Source organism: Parasteatoda tepidariorum, chromosome 2 (genome assembly GCF_043381705.1).
Source record: "Parasteatoda tepidariorum isolate YZ-2023 chromosome 2, CAS_Ptep_4.0, whole genome shotgun sequence".
In the NCBI taxonomy this organism is placed as follows: domain Eukaryota; kingdom Metazoa; phylum Arthropoda; class Arachnida; order Araneae; family Theridiidae; genus Parasteatoda; species Parasteatoda tepidariorum.
The window spans coordinates 23,528,399-23,549,802 of NC_092205.1; the positions used below are offsets into that span (position 1 = coordinate 23,528,399).

Consider the following 21,404-nt stretch of genomic DNA (forward strand, 5'->3'; position numbering starts at 1 on the left):
TTTTTTTTTTTTTTTTTTGGTTTTTAAAAAATCTATTTCCAATTGATCTCTATTTTCAATATCCAAAATAACTTTAATTCATTTCACTTGTTTATCTTGTTGTCTGAATGAATCAATTGTTTTGTTGTCTCTTTAGAGTCGTTCTTTGAGTGCCAATCATCTTCAGAGATCGATACAGGGTCTTATTGCAATTTTGTTGGCTTTGAAAAAAATACCTGTTATCAGGTATCAGGATTCATCTGAAGCTGCTAGAAAATTAGCTGAAGGTGTTAAGGTGATGATCCAATTTATTCTCAAATTAATTTCTTTATATCTATATATTCTTACTTTACTCATTTTAAAATAAAATTGTCTCAATCTGTAATATGAAGCTTTTATTAATTGAATTATTTTTTATTAAAAAAAAACAAAAATTACATTTCTTAATAACAGTTTTTTTTTAATGGATGTGGAAACCCCAGGATTTATCATTATTTATTTCTTAATTTTTACCTGTTAAAAGTACCTGTACCTGTTATTGTGTATTCTGACTATTCTGAAGTTACTTTTAAATTAGCTGAAGATATTTAGGCTATGATCTAATTTATTCATAAATAAATTCATTTCGCTGTACTTTATAATTTCATTTATCTTATAGTATATTTATTTCAGCTTTTCATTGTTTTTGAAATAATTGTTTAATTTAATTGTTATTATTTTACAAGGGTGAAAATGAAATTTTTTAAGTTTAATTTTTGTAATGGGTGCCCAATCATTAGTAGTTGTTCCATAAATGTAGTAATAACTTCCTAAAATATTTACATTAATAAAATTTTTTATATTACATGAAATTTCTAATCCCAAATAGGCATTTTTGCTCAAAATTGACAGATTACCTACGATATAATTCATAGTAAAAAAAGTTGGTTATATCACTGTTGTCTGCAAGATATTTAAATAGCTAATACAAAAGAGATGTTATTACTTTTTTTATTTTTGGGTTTTATATGTATGCATACATACACACACACAAATATATAAGACCTACAACTACCTTTAATGAATTGGATTACAATAGTTTGCTTGAGATTAGGATTGCATGTGTTTTTATTTTCTAATTGTATTTTTATATTATTAAAAATTTTTATATTTGAATCGATGTCATAGCGGAAAGGGTTATTTGTTTTTCTTCTGTTTAGCATACCATCGCCAAGGAAAATGCTCTCTTTGACTTCCGGAGACCAGACATACCTCCTCTACTCTTGATTCTGGACCGAAAGTCTGATGCAGTCACTCCACTCTTAAATCAGGTTCATTGTAAATTTTGCACCCATATTATTTTCTGTGCTGAAGTAAAAAAAAAAAAATTCTGAAAATAATATTATATTTGATGATCATTAAGTTAGATTTAAGATTATAGGTCTAGTATTATAATTCAATGATTTCATTTGGTAATAATTTAATATTTCTTGGACCATTTTATCTAAAAGTATGTCTACTTAAATTATTCAAAGTCTTGCTTGGTAGTTGCGAAATTTGAAATTAAAAACATTATTGCATTGTGTAATCTCAAAATTATAGTTTTGGTTATGATGATTTTAGACTAACATTTGAAAAGATTTTTAATATGGTTTTAGCTACCATGCATATCTCCTAACACAAAAACTTACCAGGTGCCACGGTGCCGCTTATTAATGTGATTGGCATGAGCATGCCACAAATTTAACAGGAAATAAAAATAAATTATATTATTCTTAGTGTTCTAATGAAATAATTAGTTATTTTAGTAGCTTATTAATTATTTCAGTCTAATGAAATAATGTATTATTAACCCTTTCGCGACGCAAAGCGCGAAAGCGCGCTTACCGCTGAGGCCGGCAGTCTCTCTAGCGTGTGTCTCCCCAGGTCCGGAGGGTTTTTCGATGTTAAGCCTAATTCCTTGAAATTACCGAAATATCAGCACGTTGTTTAATATTGTTCTGTAGAGTATTTAAGTGACATATGCTTTATATATATTTCTATGGATACTTTATTTACTTAAGTTATTTCTTGTTTAAATGTAATATAAATATTAATAAGTTTAAATATTTTGCATAATTTCCTCTATTTCCAGCTCAGTTAAAAATTTTCGACGCTTCGACATTCTAACGGTAAAAAGAAAAAAAATTCAAGCCTACAAGATCTAATTATCCACTAAAAACTAATCCGAAAATCGAAAGTAGCGAGAGATAAAAAAAACTCCCTTACTTACTGTAAATAAATATCACGTGCTAATTTAAAGAGCCCTCATAAAACATTCCCCCCCTCCTCTCCTTCCCCTAAAAACCACGTGAATGTACTTTCATCTTGAGTAGAAGGTCAAATCTACATGTATCTGAAACCATATGGACATACAATGCCATCTTTTGGAAGAAATTTCATTTTTTAAAACGTTCCGAAACGCTGGCACAAATAAGTGACGGTCGGGGGTGAACGAGAAAACTCTCTGACACGCGGGTGTGTCGGCCGGGAAGTGAGCGCGTTTCTTGCTGGCACATATATGTGACGGTCGGCTCGAAAGGGTTAAGTAACCTTCGAGGTCTAAGGTAAGGATTTGCTTGTACTAGTGAATGTTGTAAATTTAATTATTTATTTAAAAGATAGGCATGAATTAAGTTAAATGAATGAAAAAACGGATCATAGTTCAATTCAAACATATAAATAGAAAAATCTTGACTAATACAAAATAAGTTATGATAAATACACAGAGTAGAATGTTTCTGCTATTCTGTACTTAATTGTTTGCTTTTATCATATATTTTCAAAAGAATTCATTTCCAATTTTTAACAGATTGATTTTAAAGTAATTTCTATTTGACTGAAAAATTAAATTTTTTTTCAGGAAAATCGGAAAATTAGTAACTGACTAGATTACTTAATCATCAATGAGAAAAATAGGATGCTTATTGGTTTCAATTTTAATTATAAATATTTTGAACTCTAATATCTAATTACTTCCATATACTACTTACATGAATACATATTACATGAATAATATGAAATATTATTTACTATTTAATCAATTGTTTTTAAGTTTTTTTCTGCCATTTTCTAAAGGAGTTTATATTGAAATTCTATTTTAGTGGACGTACCAAGCTATGGTTCACGAGTTGCTTGCAATCAACAACAACAGAGTCAATCTATCCAATGTTCCTGGAATCAGTAAAGAACTTCAAGAAGTTGTTTTATCTCCTGAACATGATGAATTCTATGCTTCTGTAAATCAAATTATACCATTCTTATTACCCGTTCTTTACTTTGTAGCCTAAACAGCCATTTACAAGAACCTCATTATATTAGGATAAAAAATTTACTTTCAAAAAACTATATGGTAGCATTAAATATTTTCATGCATGCATTTTTTTAAAACAATTGAGACATTGTTTAAATTGGGATGTATGTATGTGGTGAATTAAAATTTTTTTGTATAGAAATTTTATATTATATATTTTCCTTTATAGAATTTATATTCAAATTTTGGTGAAATTGGTGTGAAGATAAAGGAGTTAATGGATGATTTCCAGAAAAAGACTAAGAGTCAGAAAAAAGTCGAATCTATTGCCGATATGAAAGTATGTAATTTTGTTTATCTATCAAAATTGTTTTATTCCTTTTATTCTTATTCTCATTCAATCTTAATTTTGATTACAACTTACCTTCTCCCTTTTTTCAAAAAAAATCTAACTAACTGTTTTTATTGTTATTTTGTTTTCTTATTTAATGAAATAAATATATTAAATATATAAAAAAATAATGAGTAACATAAAGAGTCAAGTTAATAAATGATTAATTATGCTGCATGCTGTTTGTTATAATATTTATATAAAACTAAGTTTCTTTATTGTAAATATGCTAATAAAAATATGAATTTCCTTAATTTGAAAAACTAATTATCTTAAAATCTAAAAAATATACTGAACTTACAAAAAAAAACTATCTATTATAATTTAAATTGTCAAATCCAATTTATATTAGATAAACTGTCATACTTCCAAAAATAAATAGATGATAATTAATTTCATATACATAAATTGATAAACTAAGTATGATACATTTATTTATTTTAAAATTTAACTTGTTATTTTCTCTGTTTTAAAATTCAGTCATAAAATAAAATTTTACATTAATTGTTATTAATAATTCTTTAAAAAATAATATTTCTAAATTCTTTATTTTATTTATCTTTCACTTTTTTATTTTATTTTTTTAAGATAGCAAGATACAGTTTTTTACTTCAAATTCTTTAATAAACTTCAATTTTTATAGAACTATTATCTGTTTTTTTTCTTACAAAACCATTTTTTAAAAATTTTCCTTCAAAATGAATCCTTTTTTGCTATTTAAGTTCTTTTTCCTACAAGATGCTGTGCAATGACTGTTTTTAATATATAGTTTTAAAATTGTTCAAAATATTTTTTAAAAAAAACTTTTCCAAACTTTGACGAATCATTATTGAAGTTTAAGGCAATGGTAAAATGAAATTAATCAAAAATTTGTTAATTACTTCAGTGGCACTGGAACGTAAGTTTAGATTTAAATAATTTTTAATTCCTCCTTATTTACCTTTTATCAAGTTCAATTGCAATTTGCTGATTTGTTGTAGCTTGAAACCTTTTTTTTCTTCTTACATTTTAATTATAGTTTTTTACATTTATAGTTTCCACTGCATTTATGGCAAAGATTTTAAAGATGTGTGTTAACGGCAGTCACTATATAACATTCTGTATAGATTGATGTGTTCATTATAAAATATAATCATACTTTCTTCTTTTAGGCATTTGTGGAAACATACCCACAATTTAAGAAAATGTCTGGTACTGTTTCTAAACATGTGACTTTAGTTGGGGAGCTCTCGAGATTAGTTGGCAGCCACAGTCTCCTTGAAGTATCAGAGGCAGAACAAGAGCTTGCTTGCGAATCAGATCATGGAGAATCTCTAAAGGTAATTTAAGCTTATTAATAACTTATGAGGCTTATCACCTGACTTGTGATTTCAGTTAAATGATGAATAAATAATAAGCCAAGTCATAAATTTTTGAGACAAGATTGTTCTCCAAATACATAACAGTTAATCTTAGTAAGTACCTCTAATGAATGATATTATAGTTCTGAATGTGTTTGGTAATATTTTGTATTTAATATCAGTGTATATAAGCATTCAAAAATATTTTACTTCCACTTGAAAATTTTGATATAGTTAAGAAACTATTTTATACTTAAAAAAATTGTTAAAATATTTATCAGTTATTAAAACGTGTTGCAACCATTTAAATGTGTGATGTGAATTGTTTCCATTTAGCTACAATTCTTAAAATAACTGAAGTGTGTTATCCTCATCTACTTGGTAATAAAAACAATTACTAAATTCATTTCATAAAGCTAAACTATATTTATGGGCATATTTTTTCAAATATTCATTGTATACATTTTATGAATTTTAAGTTTTTATACAACTCTTAAAGTTGTGTGTTGTAAAATATACCTTGAAATTTCTAGAAAAAAAAATTTTTTTTTATTCTGACAGAAAATGTTTTTTATTTTTACTTTTGAACTTAATGATGCTGTTGTCTTCTCTATATCAGTGCTAAATATGAATGAAAAATAGAGGATGAGTTTTGCAAATTTTTAAACTTAATGAAATCTTTCTATGCATGTAAAATACAAGGACGTCACCCAAACATATCTTGAGTTATTAAATGTACAGTAATTAAGATCCTGTATTAATTTTTTCTAATAAAGTTGTACGATTCTGTAATCAGCAGTTTTCTTTGAAAGGCAGTTAAAAATAGTATACGGTTATTTTAGACTTCAGATAAATAAACTTGTTTTTGTATAAATAGCTCTAAAAAACTTTTTTTAGTACTCTCTTAGTCAACTTTCATTAGTTTAAACTACAATTAAATTAGATTTTAAAACATCTATAACTGTCTAATGTGCAGTTTTAAATTACCTACTCAAAACTACAAATCATATAACTTTAACTCTTTAAAGTTTGAAGGAAAAAATTTTTGAAGTTCTAAATATTGTAAAGCTCTATTTATTCTAGTTGAATAAAATAACCCCTTTATTTTCAACCTTTTTTTGAAAGGTATTGTGCTGTCAAATAATCCTATGTAATCATAGGTGCAAAAAAAAATCAAGAAAACACAAATCAAAAATGCAAAATGACAAGGGTAGAGGTATTGGATGATTTTAATGCACTCCGCTTTAGTTACTGCTTAATTCTTCTTTGAGTTATGCTTCAGAACATTCACATTGTTAGATTGGTTTGATTTTGCAATATGGCTAATATAATATTCTTCTTTGAGTTATGCTTCAGAACATTCACAATGTTAGATTGGTTTGATTTTGCAATATGGCTAATATAATNATATACTGACTAATGTGCAGTTTTAAATTACTTACTCAAAACTACAATTCATATAACTTTTAATTCTTTAAAGTTTGAAGGAAAATTCCATTGAAGTTCTAAATATTATAAAGCTCTATTAATTCTAAATGAATAAAATAACCCCTTTATTTTCAACCTTTTTTTAAAAGGTATTGTGCTGTCAAATAATCGTATGTAATCATAAGTCCAAAAAAAAATCAGGAAAACACAAATCAAAAAGGCAAAATGACAAGGGTAGAGGTGTTGGAGGATTTTAATGCGCTCTGCTTTAGTTACTGCTAAATTCTTCGTTAAGTTATGCTTCAGAACATTCACATTGTTAGATTGGTTTGATTTTAAAATATAGCTAATATAATATTCTTCTTTCAGTTATGCTTCAGAGCATTCACATTGTTAGATTGGTTTGATTTTGCAATATGGCTATGAGTTAAAAGACTTGTTTACAAATTTAAAACATTTTCCTTAAATGCCATGTTCTTAGTACAGCAGACAAAGTTTTTCGTTATGACAAATTAATTTTTTCTTTAGGAGCATTAAAAACCACTTTTATTAGCTGGGAATAAATGAGTTTTGACCTTTCTTGAACACTTGATTGAAGAAGTTAATAAGTGGGCTCAAGGAGATTATCTTATCCTTTCTGTAGTAGGCATTTATTTGATCATGCGGTCTTTTTTAACTTTGAATAAATTTTAAGCTGCTATAGAGTTAATGCTAGTCTATCTAGCTACTCATTATTTCATTGAATAATAATATGTTGATCAAGATAATTTCCTATGTATTATTTCATTGGTTATATTTAATCCATTTTAGTTCAAACAACAATATTAATAGTTTTATATCAAAAATTTTTGATTTAGGATAAAGTTTATAGTTTTATTTGTTCATTTTACCTTTACAACAACCATATTAATATTTTTATATCAATAAATTTGATTTAGGATATCGTTTATAATTTTATTTGATTTTCAGAAAATCAGGAAGCTGCTTGGTGATGATAAAGTTAGAGAAATTGATGCCGTGAGACTTGTTATGCTATATGCTCTTCATTATGAAAAAAATAGTAATAACGATATCAATGGACTGATTACTCTCTTAAAGAAAAGGAATACAAATGAAAAACTCGTTAAGGTATAGAGTTTTCTTTCTCATATTTATATCCAATAAAATGTAATATTTGTAATTGGAATAGATTTGTTTCAAAAGTTGATGTATTAACCCTTTAATCATTAAAGTAAAGCTAGCAGTTTTGGGTGTTCTAAACTAATATTGAGCAAGATACGTGGAATTTCCGTCCTCAAAATATGTTAAAGTGTACAAGGCCTTTTAAATATATATCTCAATACATTTAATTGCAAATATTTTTATTAATAAAAAATAATTTTTAGTTTTAAACTCCACCCAAAGATTTGTAGCATAATATTAAAATTATTTAGTAATATATTTAAAAGGCAAAATTTCCAATTAATAATGATAGAAAAATTTATAGGTTTTCGTTTTTTTTTTTTTTTTTTTTTTTCATCGTAGTTCACTTAAAACATTACATTTTCTAATTTTATTTGTTTAAATGGAGAAAAAAAATGTAATTTTTTTTCTGTTGCTTTTTTTTTCTTATAATATTTTAAGCTGTGGATCCTCTCATTTAATAATATTTTAATTGATAGGGTTTTTGATCTTGTGTTATTGTTTAACACTAATATCTCAAACTTTTTATTATTGTTTAATTATAACTTCTAGCTAAGAAACGTTTTTGGTAGTTTAAGCAGTTTTGAACGTACAGACTTAGGTCAGTATGGTTAGAACCATAGACTTTTCTATGAATGCTATGCAGATTCTAAAGCCTCGCCAACCCTGGTGATAACTCTGTACAATTTGTATGGAATTTAATCTGCTTTGCTACCTTAAATAACACTGGGCTAAACCTATCTTTGTAAATCAACTCTATGAGGAAGTAACAAGCTTCAGAAAAAGCAGCTCTCTGAGAAATAAAAGATCTGTTAGAACACCTGATTTATTCATATTTTTATACCATTTATTATAAACTGTATAATAGTGAAGTATAAATAATATAAAAATATCATATTACCGAATTATTGTTTTTTCCGTTGAAGTACACAGAGGGATTTGTAAATGATGCTGTAGGGTAACTCTAATATTTCAGGTCTTTTCTAAAATATTCTTTCCGTGCATTTATAAATAAAGAAATTGTCTATATTTTGTTAAAAGTTTTCAATCAAACAATAAAAAATATGAAACAATAAAAAAATATCAAACAATAAAAATTAAGTTTTTGGAAATTTGGGAATAGTTGCAGTAATCAAGTTCAAATTATAGTTTTTTGTTCAATCAACAAAGTCTTATTAATTTGAGACTGTCTTCTTAGTTGTATTATTGTTATGATTTATTAATAATTTTCATTATTAGTAATTATTTGAAAATAAATATTTATTAATTCTTTTTTTTTTCAGTATGAAACAATTTAGCAACGCTATGTTTCTTTTAAGAGATTTTATATTTGATATTTTATCTATTTAACAAGATGTCAAATGCAGTTGCAGTCAGTGGTTGCTGATTTGTTATAATTTGAAAATGACACTGTGATTTATGTTATTGAGAGAAATTAAAATTTGCAACCAACAAAGTTTATCCATTCAGTTTGATCCTATAAATGATTTTTCTTTGCTTATATTATAGTAGATTCCTTATGAGTATCTATTGTTTTGTCAATAATTCTTTACATTAGGTAAACTAATAAGTTGTACTTTCAGATGGTCCGAGCTATTTTAGAATTTAGTGGCAATAAAAGTGGGCGTAATGATCTGTTTACAACTGAAAATGTCAAAACATTTACAAAAAGAGTTATAAAAGGTTTGAAGGTAAGGTTATTTATTGATTGTGCATTTTATGTGTAACAAAATTTATCTCCAGATTGTCATTCCAAAATTTTGTATTTGCAGGGTGTCGAAAATATATACACTCAACATACTCCACTACTTAAAGAAATACTCGATGAAATTTTAAAAGGAAAGTTAAAAGAAACATCCTATCCATACTTAAGTGGCACGCAACTGAGGGAAAAGTAAGTGCTAAAATCATTCATCACTAGGGTTCACACCAGTAGTGCGACATGTTGACAATTAAAGCTAACATTTCTACAAATGTTGCTAACATCATACTTAAAGGTGACAAACTTGCAATGTGTCTGAAATTTTAAAAATAATAACCAGAGTGCGTAGCGATTTTAAAAAGAGCTTAAAGGTGCTTATTTTTCTTTTTTAAAAGTCCTTAAAAGTGCTTTTTTCATTGGGTGTTTTTAAAAAGTGCTTCATTTTTCCTTTTTCAAAATGAGATTCTTCCTTTACCATGTTGATTTTCGTTACGAATTATGCAAAATGACACAGTTCACTTTGGTTCAAGGTTTTCTCAATTAATTCAACCCCACACTATTTCGGCGTATTGTCAGTCTGTAGCGTAGGAAAACGCCATTCGTTTTACATGATTCAAAATTTCATGATTTTTGACAAATGTCAAAAAAACCTTATGGCATTGTTTTTGTCAAATGTCAAAAACAATGCCATAAGGTTTTTTTTTTAAGTGCTTAAAAGATGCTTACTTTTTGTTGAATAATTTGGCTACGCACCCTGATAACAAAAATTAGATATGCATTTTTAAAAAAAAATTGTGCTAATTTTATTGTTCTGTGCATGGAATGGAATTCAAATGTGTGGTTTTCAAATAGAATTTAAAGAAAGTGCCTGGTAAAAAAAAAAAATAATAAAAACTTTAAATTCAAAAGTTCATGTTGTGCTGTGTTTTGCATTCATGTACTGACAGTAAAATTGTCCATCAACAAAATAATATTTTTTGCTCTGTTAAAATTGATTTTATTGAAATTTTAATTTTGTTAATTAATAAAATTTAGTGTATATTTCGCTAGCTCCTAGCATAGGTCTCAGCATTTTAATCTTTATATTAAATCTATTTACTAATTTTAATAACTAATAATCTTCAATCATTTAGGGCTAATGAACCAAATTAATTGTATGGTGTTATGGATGGCAATTAATAATTTATGATGTATATTATAACATGAAATATGTAATTGTAAATTTTACTTTTTCTTAAGTTTGTGTACCATATTAATTTTTTGGTCCTATGCTGAAAAAATTTAGAATTTAGTGGTCCATTAGATCTAGGTGGTCAAATAGACCTCTAAATTTTCATTGCTGATGTGAACCCTTAATTACACATTACCAGTTATTAGGTGCTAGAATCATTCACATATTCAATGCCATAATTTAAATTTTTTTTCTATGATTTAATATGTTAAAGTATTATTTAACTGTACAAATATGATTTGGAATATAATTTAGTCATAAGTATGTATAAATGTAATTTAGGCTTAATTAAAACAAGAAACAATTTATGAAAGCATTAAATAAATACAGTGATGTGCTGATCGTCGGAGTTGCGAAAATTGTCCTCTTAGCTGAAAGACATGCTAATTGAAAAACCTAATTGCTATAAACTGTTTTAACTAGATTGATATAATTAAATAATTGCATAATTAAGATTTAAAAAATTACAGTAATATTTGATTAAACTTTTATGAAATAATAAGGAAATTTTGCAGCGAATCATATGAAAATTCATTCTATGTACTGCTTACATATTTATTAACATATTAGATTTTGTATTGATTCAGAAAGAAAAAAAGATTTAATAAAAGTTCGTTTTTAATGATTTTTGCTCATTAGCTTGCATTTACAATCCATTTAATAATTTAGCTTCAATTTCTTCACTTTTGAAGAGATATGATCAAAATCATAATTTATATCTCATTCTTTTTTTCTTTTCTTTTTTTTAAAGTCACTGATTTATAAAAAAAATCATTTATTCAACTGACTAAATCCTTAGAAAAAAATTGTCGAGACTAAAATATTTTATTATGCAATATATTTAATACATTCTTGTGATTATTTCTTAAAGTCCGATTTCATTGATGATGAAAGTTTTTTACTGTAAAATAAGGAAAGGGATCTGCATGTAAATTATTATGTTTCAAAATAGATTAAAAAATAAAGATAAAAAATTTAAATTAAGAGCAAGTTGAGGTTGAAAAAAGTAACTATGATTTTATTTATTCAGTAACTAGTTTTTAATATTTAAATAATTTAACCATTTTAGTATGAAATATTAACTATTTTAGTTATAATATTGTTTTCAAATGATATTCAGTATTAATTATACTTTTTATTAGAGATTCTTTGGTTAGTTAATGTTAAAAAAAATAATAAAAGCAATCTGATTATATTAAAAAAATGCAATTTAATCTAAATAAATCTGATTTTTCTTTATTCCTTTTTAACCCTTTAAAGACCGGCAATTTTGCACAGAAATTATATCTATTGTTATCTATTATTTTGTAGTTAAATATGGAAGTAAACTGAAACATTCCAAATATTGATTTTTAACCCGATCATTGACCAATAAGGACATTATGAGTGTAATGACATGTTTACTCGCCACAGATCAACTATGTGTTAAAATCAGCATTTTTGCTATCCTTGGTTGTATGAGATCTCAAAAATTTTTTTTTCAATCAAACAATCATATTTAAACTATTATTGAAAATTTTATTAATGAGTTACTATTGAATGGTTCTGAATTCAATTCATGATGTGAAATGTATGATGTGTGTTACCTATCTAAAGTATGATGTGTGTTACACACACTGTGTCTATACCTACCTACCTGTAAGGCATCCTGCCCCAATGAGCCTTTTGTAAAAGAGGATTGTTGCGATGGTCAGTATGATCATACAATAATGCAATCAGTCATTAGGAGGGTTCACACCAGTATGATCACAATTGTCTCCAAATGTTGTACTTACCTCGTTAGAAATCAAACACATGGGCAACAAATTTGTCGCCTTGAAATATGTTTGCAATTTACATAATCGGAACAAAAATAATTTGTAGCGAATTCAATGCATTTTTAAAAAAATGTTGCACTAATTTTATTGTTCTATGTGTGATATGGAATTTAACTGTGAGATATTCAAAAAAATTAAAGAGAGTGTATGGTACAAAAAAATTTAAAACTTGAAATTTCAAATTTAAGCTGTTGTTTGCCTTCATGTACTGACAGCATAGTTGTGCATCCAGCAAAATAATATTTTTTGCTAATTTAGAATTAACTTTTGTTAGTTTTTACTTCCTCTGTTTTCCTCATTTATTTATTAATTCATTTGGTTTTCATTGGCATTTTATCATTTTAATCTCTATGTTGAATCAAGTTAATAATATTATTCAAGTTTTTCTTTCCTATCAATTTTAATAAATATTCATCTTTATTCATTGTGGGGGTAAAGAACTTATTTAGTTGTATTATTGATGACAATAATAATTTTTACGTGTTCCATAATGTGGATTATGTAATTGTGAAGTTTGATTTTTTAATAAAGTTTGTCTACCATATTAAGTTTTTGGATCACTAAAGGATTACCTTTTGGATCCTAGGATTGCTTTTTTGATCACTAAAGTATTACCTAGGTACTAAACTTTCATTGCTGGTGGGAACACTAATCATTAGTCAAAGTCATTAAGAACTGTTTTGCATCTTATAGACAAAAACTTGTTCCTCTCCTTATTTCTCATTATTTTGCTCATAAAAACTATGTAACATTTGTTTTACAAGAAAATGACAAAGTATAATTTATAAAAACAATATTTCTCTGGTAAAATCCTTTAAAGGGATTAAAAAAGCTTTTTTAAATGCAAATTATTATCCATAACCAGTTAAGAGGACATTTGTCCTAGGTAGAGGGTATATAATGGTTTATTCATAAAAGATTACCAGTAAAAACGTAGAAAAAGATCTTAAACAACAGCCTAAACTCATTACATCTTTTATACATACAACTTTGGGTATTTATTATTTCTGTGAAACCTGTTAAACTTACCACCTCGCATGTTGATCACCAAAGTTGACTTTTATAATCAAATACCAAACTGACTAAATGAATTAAATTCTCCCTTTATAAGCTAACCACTTGTCTAATTAAACCAATAAATTGTCTTACAAATAATCAACTTACTCAGGCTTTGTCATTTTTTGCATTTTTATTGGCTCTCTGAGAAATACTTCTCAGTTTCATTCATGATCAATCATATTTTAATTTCTTTCAGACCTCAAGATATAATTGTGTTTTACATTGGTGGTGTCACATATGAAGAATCTTTTACTGTACATCAGATTAATAAAATGTGCCTGGGAGTCCGTGTTATTCTTGGAGGAACTACCATTCACAACTTCACCAGGTATAGCAGACATAATTTTTCTTGCTTAGTCAATTGTATTGTAAAAACTGGGGGGTCAGGGAATAAAGTGCTCGCCTCCCAATGAATTGAACCCGGTTTGAATCTCAGTGACGGCTGGTAGATAGGAATTCCGCACCCGACTTGCACCGACCACAATGCTGAGGTATAATATTTTCAGTGGTAGGTGGATCATGGGTTGGAGTCCCCATGCCGTCAGACTAACTGTGGGAGGTTTTCCTCTCCATGTAACGCAAATGCAGGAATTTTTTGAGTCCCATCAAAAAATTTCTCTGAGTACTTAATCCAGGAGTTTACAAGGCAACAGATATAAACATTGGTGGTAGTTAACTCAAAATTAGGTCAGTTGTTAATCGATTTATGATAAAAGCATAAATAAAAACCATATTGTATTTTTAGCATGAAAATAAGTTGAGCTCTTTTTATACTGTTATTTTTTTATTTTTTTATGCATTGTTTTGAACCACTGTACAATGTTTCAAGACAAATTTCTGTTATATGACACAAAGTAAAAATAATTATCTCATTGCTTTCTATTTTAAGTAAAACATAAATCATTTTTTAATTGTATTTCTTAATTATTTTAATTAAATTTGAATTGCTGCTTTAACTTTTCTTTTGTTGATTTTAAGATTGTTTTAGTTTAATGCACTTTTTTATGAATAACTTTAATTCAAAAATTTGGATAATAAAGATACTGTTTATCATATGATATATTTTACTGCTATAATCATGTTTGCGAAAAATGTTTTTTAATGGATCGAAATGATTTATCTAATTATTAATATTATTCAGTTATAAAGCCAAATATATGTTGTATCTAAAACCATTTCTTTAAGATTATTTGTTATTGCTTAGTTAATAGTAATATATAACCTTTTTAATATTGAGGTGTACAAATTTTTGTATCATTTTTGAATTTAACAATTTTAAATAGCAAAGTGCAAAATTTAATTAAAGTTTGTTAAATAGTTCGACAGAAATAAAGATGAAAAAATACAGCTTTTTTGAAATCTGATCTCTCAGAAAGTAATTGGCAGATTTCATTCAAATTTTGTATTTTATTTTTGAAAATTATATAGTTTAAAAGTATACAAAAATTAAAGTAATGCTAAATATCAAACTTTCCTGACTAAGCTATTGAAAAATATTGATTTTGCAACCCCCTGTACTTTGGGAATCAAAATCTGAGTCTGTTCAAAAACATTCAGTGAAAGTATGCTTTTTTGACTGATTTTGTATTAAAAATACAGTCTTTATAAATTGACATATTTAAGATTAACCCTTTGAACTATTAAGATTGCATGTGAGTGTATGAAAATCAGATTATTAGATCCTAAAGTTGTTAATATGTTCCATTATTTATTTACTACAGAATACAATTTGTAAAATGCTTGTCAATTATTTTTTTTAATCTTATTATATTTTGCTATTGGTATTTGTTTGTTATATACGACATTTGTATGTTATATACATATATGTAATGTTAGATCTTGATTTGTTATCCAAATAATTTTGTTATTTTGCTTAGTGTTCTTTTTTTTTTAATTTTAATGTTTTTTTATCTAGCTTCTTAAATGAAATCAAGTCTGCAGAGAAATTCAGCTCATATTTAAGAAATGCTGACTAGTCAACAATTAATCTAAATATGAACATTGATCAAGAAAATGGGTAACTAATATGCTATTATTTGTTTTCAATTGTACCATACCTGTTAAACGTTTTTAAAAATAAAGCTGTACTTACTTTATTATATATCTATTTTTTTTCAATTAAAATTCTGTCGCAACATAATTGTCAATTTCTGATTTCTAAATTGTAGTTGTAAGCATCTGTGTTGTAACTGCATATGTAATTGTAGACTGTTATTTATGCTTTAATGTGGCTCTGTATTTTAATATTAATAATGAACTTAACTAGTCAATAACTAAAGTTAATGAAGACACATGATAAACAGATAAAAATTAAAAACGAGTATTTTATAAAGTTTGCTCAAAAATTTAAATTTCATCTTTTTTTATAATGCAAGGTGATTGTTGTTGCAAAAATTTAGATAATTCTTTTCGCTAATGGTAAAAACTCTGTATAGCCTATTCATATCTGTAATCAATTCTTTTGAGTGGAGTATTTTTCACTATTATCTAGAATAGTGGTTCCCTAAAGGTGTTTTGCAAAATCCTAGGTTTCTGTGGAAGTATTAAAGGAGTTGCAAGAGTTAGGATTTTTGTGTATCCAATCATAATTTATTTAATATTTTGTTTTGTTTATATGAAATTATTTATGTAAAATGCCAATAAAATAGGTAGCAATTTTTTTTTTTTAAAAATATTTCTTTTTCAATAATAATATTTTGGTGTTCTCAATGTTTCTAACAGTTCCTTTTTAAAAACGAAATTCAGCTCTCTTTATTCATTTTTAGTAAACCCATACACCAAGAACAAATTCATTATTAAGTACTTAATTCTTCACATTAAATATTTTCAAAATAATTAGTAATATTCTTTTCTTCCAGTTAGTATATTCACAGCTGCTAATAGACGTTTTAAAACCTTGGTTTGGTCAAAAGAATCTTTATTTAGGGGGAATAAATTGGGAACCGTTGCTCTAAACATTTACTGGCTTTACATGGAAGTTGCATAACTTCAGATTACAATTATTGAGTAATATAAGTTTCCGTTTAGAAAGGTTTTAAATAGAAATAAAAAAATGCGAAAGGTTTTAACTAGAAATAAATAAAAGAATGTGTTTATTTTTTAAAAAAAAACTCTTTTTTTTATGAAATGCTATTTTACTGTTTGACATTTGTATTCTTTTGAAATAGACTTTTAGAATAGTTTATTTTGTTTTTACTTACTTTTCAGTGTCAAAATACTAAACAGCTTGAGGGATTTTACTGCACCTGTTTCATGAAGGTCTAGTATTTATAGTAATCAGAATTATTTTATGCTGGTCAACTGTTGAACAGTTTGGAATATTATTTGTTTGTAAATAGTTATAATCTATTATGTGTTCATGTTTCAAAATGAAATTTTTTATATTTATAAATGTATTGAAATTTGTTTTAAATATATTTGTCTCATTCATTTTATTTTTTTATCATTAGTTTTTTTTCCCCCGGTTTTATTATTGTTTTATACAATACAATTGTTATGACGACATTTAAATTTTGCTATGCTATATTTTTCAGTCAATGTAGTCAAATTCTAATTTATGCTATATAATGTAAATGTCTTGATTTTGTCTTTCATATTTTTTTTCTGTATCTTCAGTATATCGACTGATGCCAAATAACTATGTTTGCAGGAAAAATTTGAAGTTTGTAAATGATCAAAAATTATTTATTTTCCATTATATGAGCTAAAATTATGTGACTGTATATATTTTAAAATTTTAACAATTGCGTTATAGAATTTGAGATTAAAAATCATTTATGTGACTATAATTTTATGTATGTACAAAAAAAGTTATGTAAAAAAAATAAAAAGTTTTTTTTCTGCAAGTATTAGGATAGCAATATTTTTTTTAACGTTATTGGATGATAATTACCGTAAATTTATTACTTGCAAAAAATACAAATATAACATTTGTATATAAAATAAAATTGAATTTCCTTACATTTGTGTAATATTGTGCCAAAATTTTAACTAAAACTTCTACAATATTTATTCCAGTTAAAAGTTCTTCCCAATGAATTTATGTCATTATGTTAAAGTCAAATAAATTTTAAAAAATTAAATAAGCTTTTGCACTTGCAAAAGTTTATTACTTGAGTAAAAATGTATCATCAGTTTTTTTGTGAAAATTAAATAAAACATATTAAAAGCATATTTAGAATTTTCCGTCCCTTTAGAAAGGCGAGCTCGGTTGAGAGAAAGGAAGGACAAATCCCTAGATTATATAAATCTAACCCCAATTATTGCTTTCATTCATGTTAACACTCCACATTTGAAATACCAATTACTTTACTGTTATTTTAAATCTAATTTCACGAAATATTAAGTAAGAATTTTTTTTCTCCATTCAATTATGCTGTGTGTCTTGCCAAGCTTTTAGAAAATGCTATATGTTATGTTCAAAACACTGAGTCATTTGTATATTATTGTATTAATACATTCCCTTTTCTTGGTATTATCTCTAACACATTTTTTTATCCAAGTTGGTTTAATTGGTATGTGTGTACTTAGAGCTGTTAAAACCATTTCTGTTTATATCTAAAATAAAATTGAAATTTTCTTTTTTAAAAATTCAACTAGTTTTTATTTTTAAAAAATTAGGTTAATTTTCTTTTTTGGAAAGAATTACTGTTGCTTGTAATATTACTGTGTAATAATTTATGGAAATATTTTGAAAAATCTATTTTCATTTTTAATTATGTTGACATAATTTACTGGCAGTTCAACTTTAAATGACATTTTATTTACTGGTATTATGTATATCTGATATTTAAAAAAGATAATAAAAGATTGTTTGCTGATATTTTTGTTTTAATGTATTCTTTTTCTGCATGTAGATGTATGGAGATATTTTGTTATACTAAATGTATCTATTACATATGTTAACATTCAGTTTTGATTAATGTTTTGATTTATATAAACAATAATAGGCTTAAATGAATAAACTAATTCACGGGGCTAGTGTGGCCATGCATGCTCATATTAAGTTTGCTGGGATAATATGGATTAATGGCTAACACACCATTTATAAGGTTTTTTGTTTACAAAGTTAGACTAATTTTGTATAGTACTTAATTTACTTACAAATTTTCCCAACATTTTGGGTTTTTGTTTGTTTAATTTTATTAATATTTGTACTATGATTAATTTAGTAAAATTAATTTTATAGCATATTTTAAATTTTTTTTCTGATTAAAAAAATTTTGGTTACTGGAAGTATTTCATTATTCTTATAATGATTATAATGTATACACTTGTGTCATCCTTTTTAGAGGTTCTTCCTCAAGATTGACTTTCAATAAAATATTGATTTCGTGAGCAGCTTAATCAATCTAAATGTTAAATTGTGCTTAAATGTTTAAAAAAAATTTTTTTTACTAAAAAAAAGAAGGTTAAAAATAGATTTCTAATATTTTTGCAGAATTTTCAACAGAGTTCAGTTTTTTTTCAATTAATATTTATTTAGGCTGGTATTATTCAAAAACTTATAAATATTTATGTAATTAAATTTATAAATTTGAACTCTAAGAACCATTTATTTGATTTTGATTAGACATGAATTTTATTTTCTTTTTGTGGATTAGAATTTAAAATGATAGAATCAGTTTTTTAGCTGACTTAAAGTCGAGAGAGGGAGACAAATCATTGAATAACTGATTAAATAATCGGATTTTTACTTTTCCTGATATTTAATATTTACTTTTCAATAAATACACCGCCTAATATGCTAATAATTGCAAGCAAATAATTAGAATTTGAAATCATAAGCATACCTTAACCGAATAAACATAACTTCTTCATAGACAGAGTTAAATACATGGATGTCGTGTATGTCTAAATTTTTGAGGGGGACAAAATTAAAGTACTAAGTCATACCATAATTAAATATACTTTATCAAAAATGTCTTTTTGTTAAGTAAGTTCAGTTTAATTTTACTTACTTTTTATAAATAACAGATTTCATAATTTTATGACTAATCAACGCTTGTCCCGTGTTTTGAAGCTTGTGTGAACTTAAACAATTTTAAAAAGAAAGACTAATTTAAGAAATATGCAACTGAATTATATTTTCTATCATTCAAAATGAAGAATAAAGTTTTAAATTTTAATAATTAAAAAATATGCAACTGAATTATATTTTGTATCATTCAAAATAAAGAATAAAGTTTTATATTTTAATAATTAAAAAATATGCAACTGAATTATATTTTGTATCATTTAAAATGAAGAATACAGTTTTAAATTTTAATAATTAAAAAATATGCAACTGAATTATATTTTGTATAATTCAAATTGAAGAATAATGTTTTAAATTTTAATAATTAGAAAAATATGCAACTGAATTATATTTTCTATCATTTAAAATGAAGAATAAAGTTTTAAATTTTAATAATTAAAAAATATGCAACTGAATTATATTTTTTGTAATTCAAATTGAAGAATAATGTTTTAAATTTTAATAATTAAAAAATATGCAACTGAATTATATTTTGTGTCATTCGAAATAAAGAATAAAGTTTTAATAATTAAAAAATATGCAACTGAATTATATTTTGTGTCATTCAAAATGAAGAATAAAATTTTAAATTTTAACAACTAAAAAATATGCAACTGAATTATATTTTGTATCATTCAAAATGAAGAATAATGTTTTAAATTTTAAGAATTGTTAGATACATTCAAAATGATATTAGGTAAAACTTTTTGGAAAATTATAAATAGCCTCCTCCATCCCTTCATTTAATTACATGAAAAGAATGTTATTTTAAAACTTGCTTTACTTAAAACATTCTTGTCTAGTAAATTTGTACTTATATATGGGATTATTCAATCATTATGTAAGCTCCTAGGAAATTTGCTTATATTGCAAGGAACGAGGTTTTACTCGTGCAAAGTCTTAAATTTCTCAAATGAGAAAAAAATATTGCAATTTTTTAAATAATTTACTATGTAAAAAACATTAAAATTGCTCATTTTTCTGTTTTAACATTATTACTTACGAAGCTTGGGTATAAACAAAAACTCCCTACAAATGCAATTGCCTAGCCATATCCAAAACTGTTTCCTGAAATACTTAGAAACATATTCTATCTTGTTTTTTTGTAAATTTTTCTGAACTGCCTTTTTTTTACTGTCCATTCAATTAGTAATAAAAATTACTTGTTATCACATTTTTATATCCTTAAGAGGACACTATATTGCTGATGAAACTTTTCACTGCAAATTCTGTTTCATTTTCATTCGTATTTTAAAGTTTAGAGAAAAAGGAGTTCATGTAAATCTAAGAGAAAATCATAAAGTTTTAAGTGCTGAGAAAAATATTTTCAAGATGCAAATTATTGCACCGAGTACATGCGAAATACTTGCTCGTAAAAATCTGTGGAATCGGAAGTCCTGTGGTTAGTTGCTGAGCAGTACCAGGGATCTGGAGAAAATTTCCTTCCCCTTCAAATCTATGCCTAAATTGAGGAAGTGGCCACACGAATGAGTGGTGTTGCCATTTATCCTTGGGGGTTCTGAGCTAAAACGTCCTCTCACCTTTTTGGTGCTCTCTTGTCAAATAAAAGTTGCACCTTCCTGACCTAATTCCCAAAAGACCAATGGCTGGTGTGCTTGACTTGTTCAACTGGCAAATTATTGCAGGATCCCCACTGCATAACTCGTTTGCATTTTGAATTTTTTTTCTTCAGTTTTTGATCTTTCATGGTTTACTCTAAGCTTACCTGAACTTACTTTTTCAGTACTTATATTTTTAAAACACCTGAGAGGATTTGCTATGAAGGGTGTCTTCCGTGGTATAGCGTCCTTTTTAACATCATATAATGATACATTTTAAACTATTTAAATAATGAGGCAGTCAATAAATAATGAGACAGAGGACGTTTCATACAATTTATTTAATGAAATTCATTAGTTGTGTCCGAAATCGTTTGGGTATTTATACCATTGTGACATTAGTGGCATGAAGTTCCGTTTAGAAAAAAA

At 25.9% G+C, this 21,404-nt stretch overlaps 1 protein-coding gene across 1 annotated transcript; it reads left to right on the forward strand.

Annotated features, from left to right (window-relative positions):
* Positions 1–136: 136 nt before the first annotated feature.
* Positions 137–18,222, forward strand: LOC122268231 (vacuolar protein sorting-associated protein 45; the record flags this gene model as incomplete). Its single annotated transcript, XM_043056568.2, is given in 11 exon segments — positions 137–274; positions 1,179–1,289; positions 3,102–3,236; positions 3,480–3,590; positions 4,793–4,960; positions 7,379–7,537; positions 9,175–9,282; positions 9,364–9,485; positions 13,597–13,728; positions 15,316–15,417; positions 16,608–18,222. Coding segments are annotated over 10 exon segments (1,245 nt in total), but the record flags the coding sequence as incomplete, so codon positions are not given.
* Positions 18,223–21,404: the final 3,182 nt, after the last annotated feature.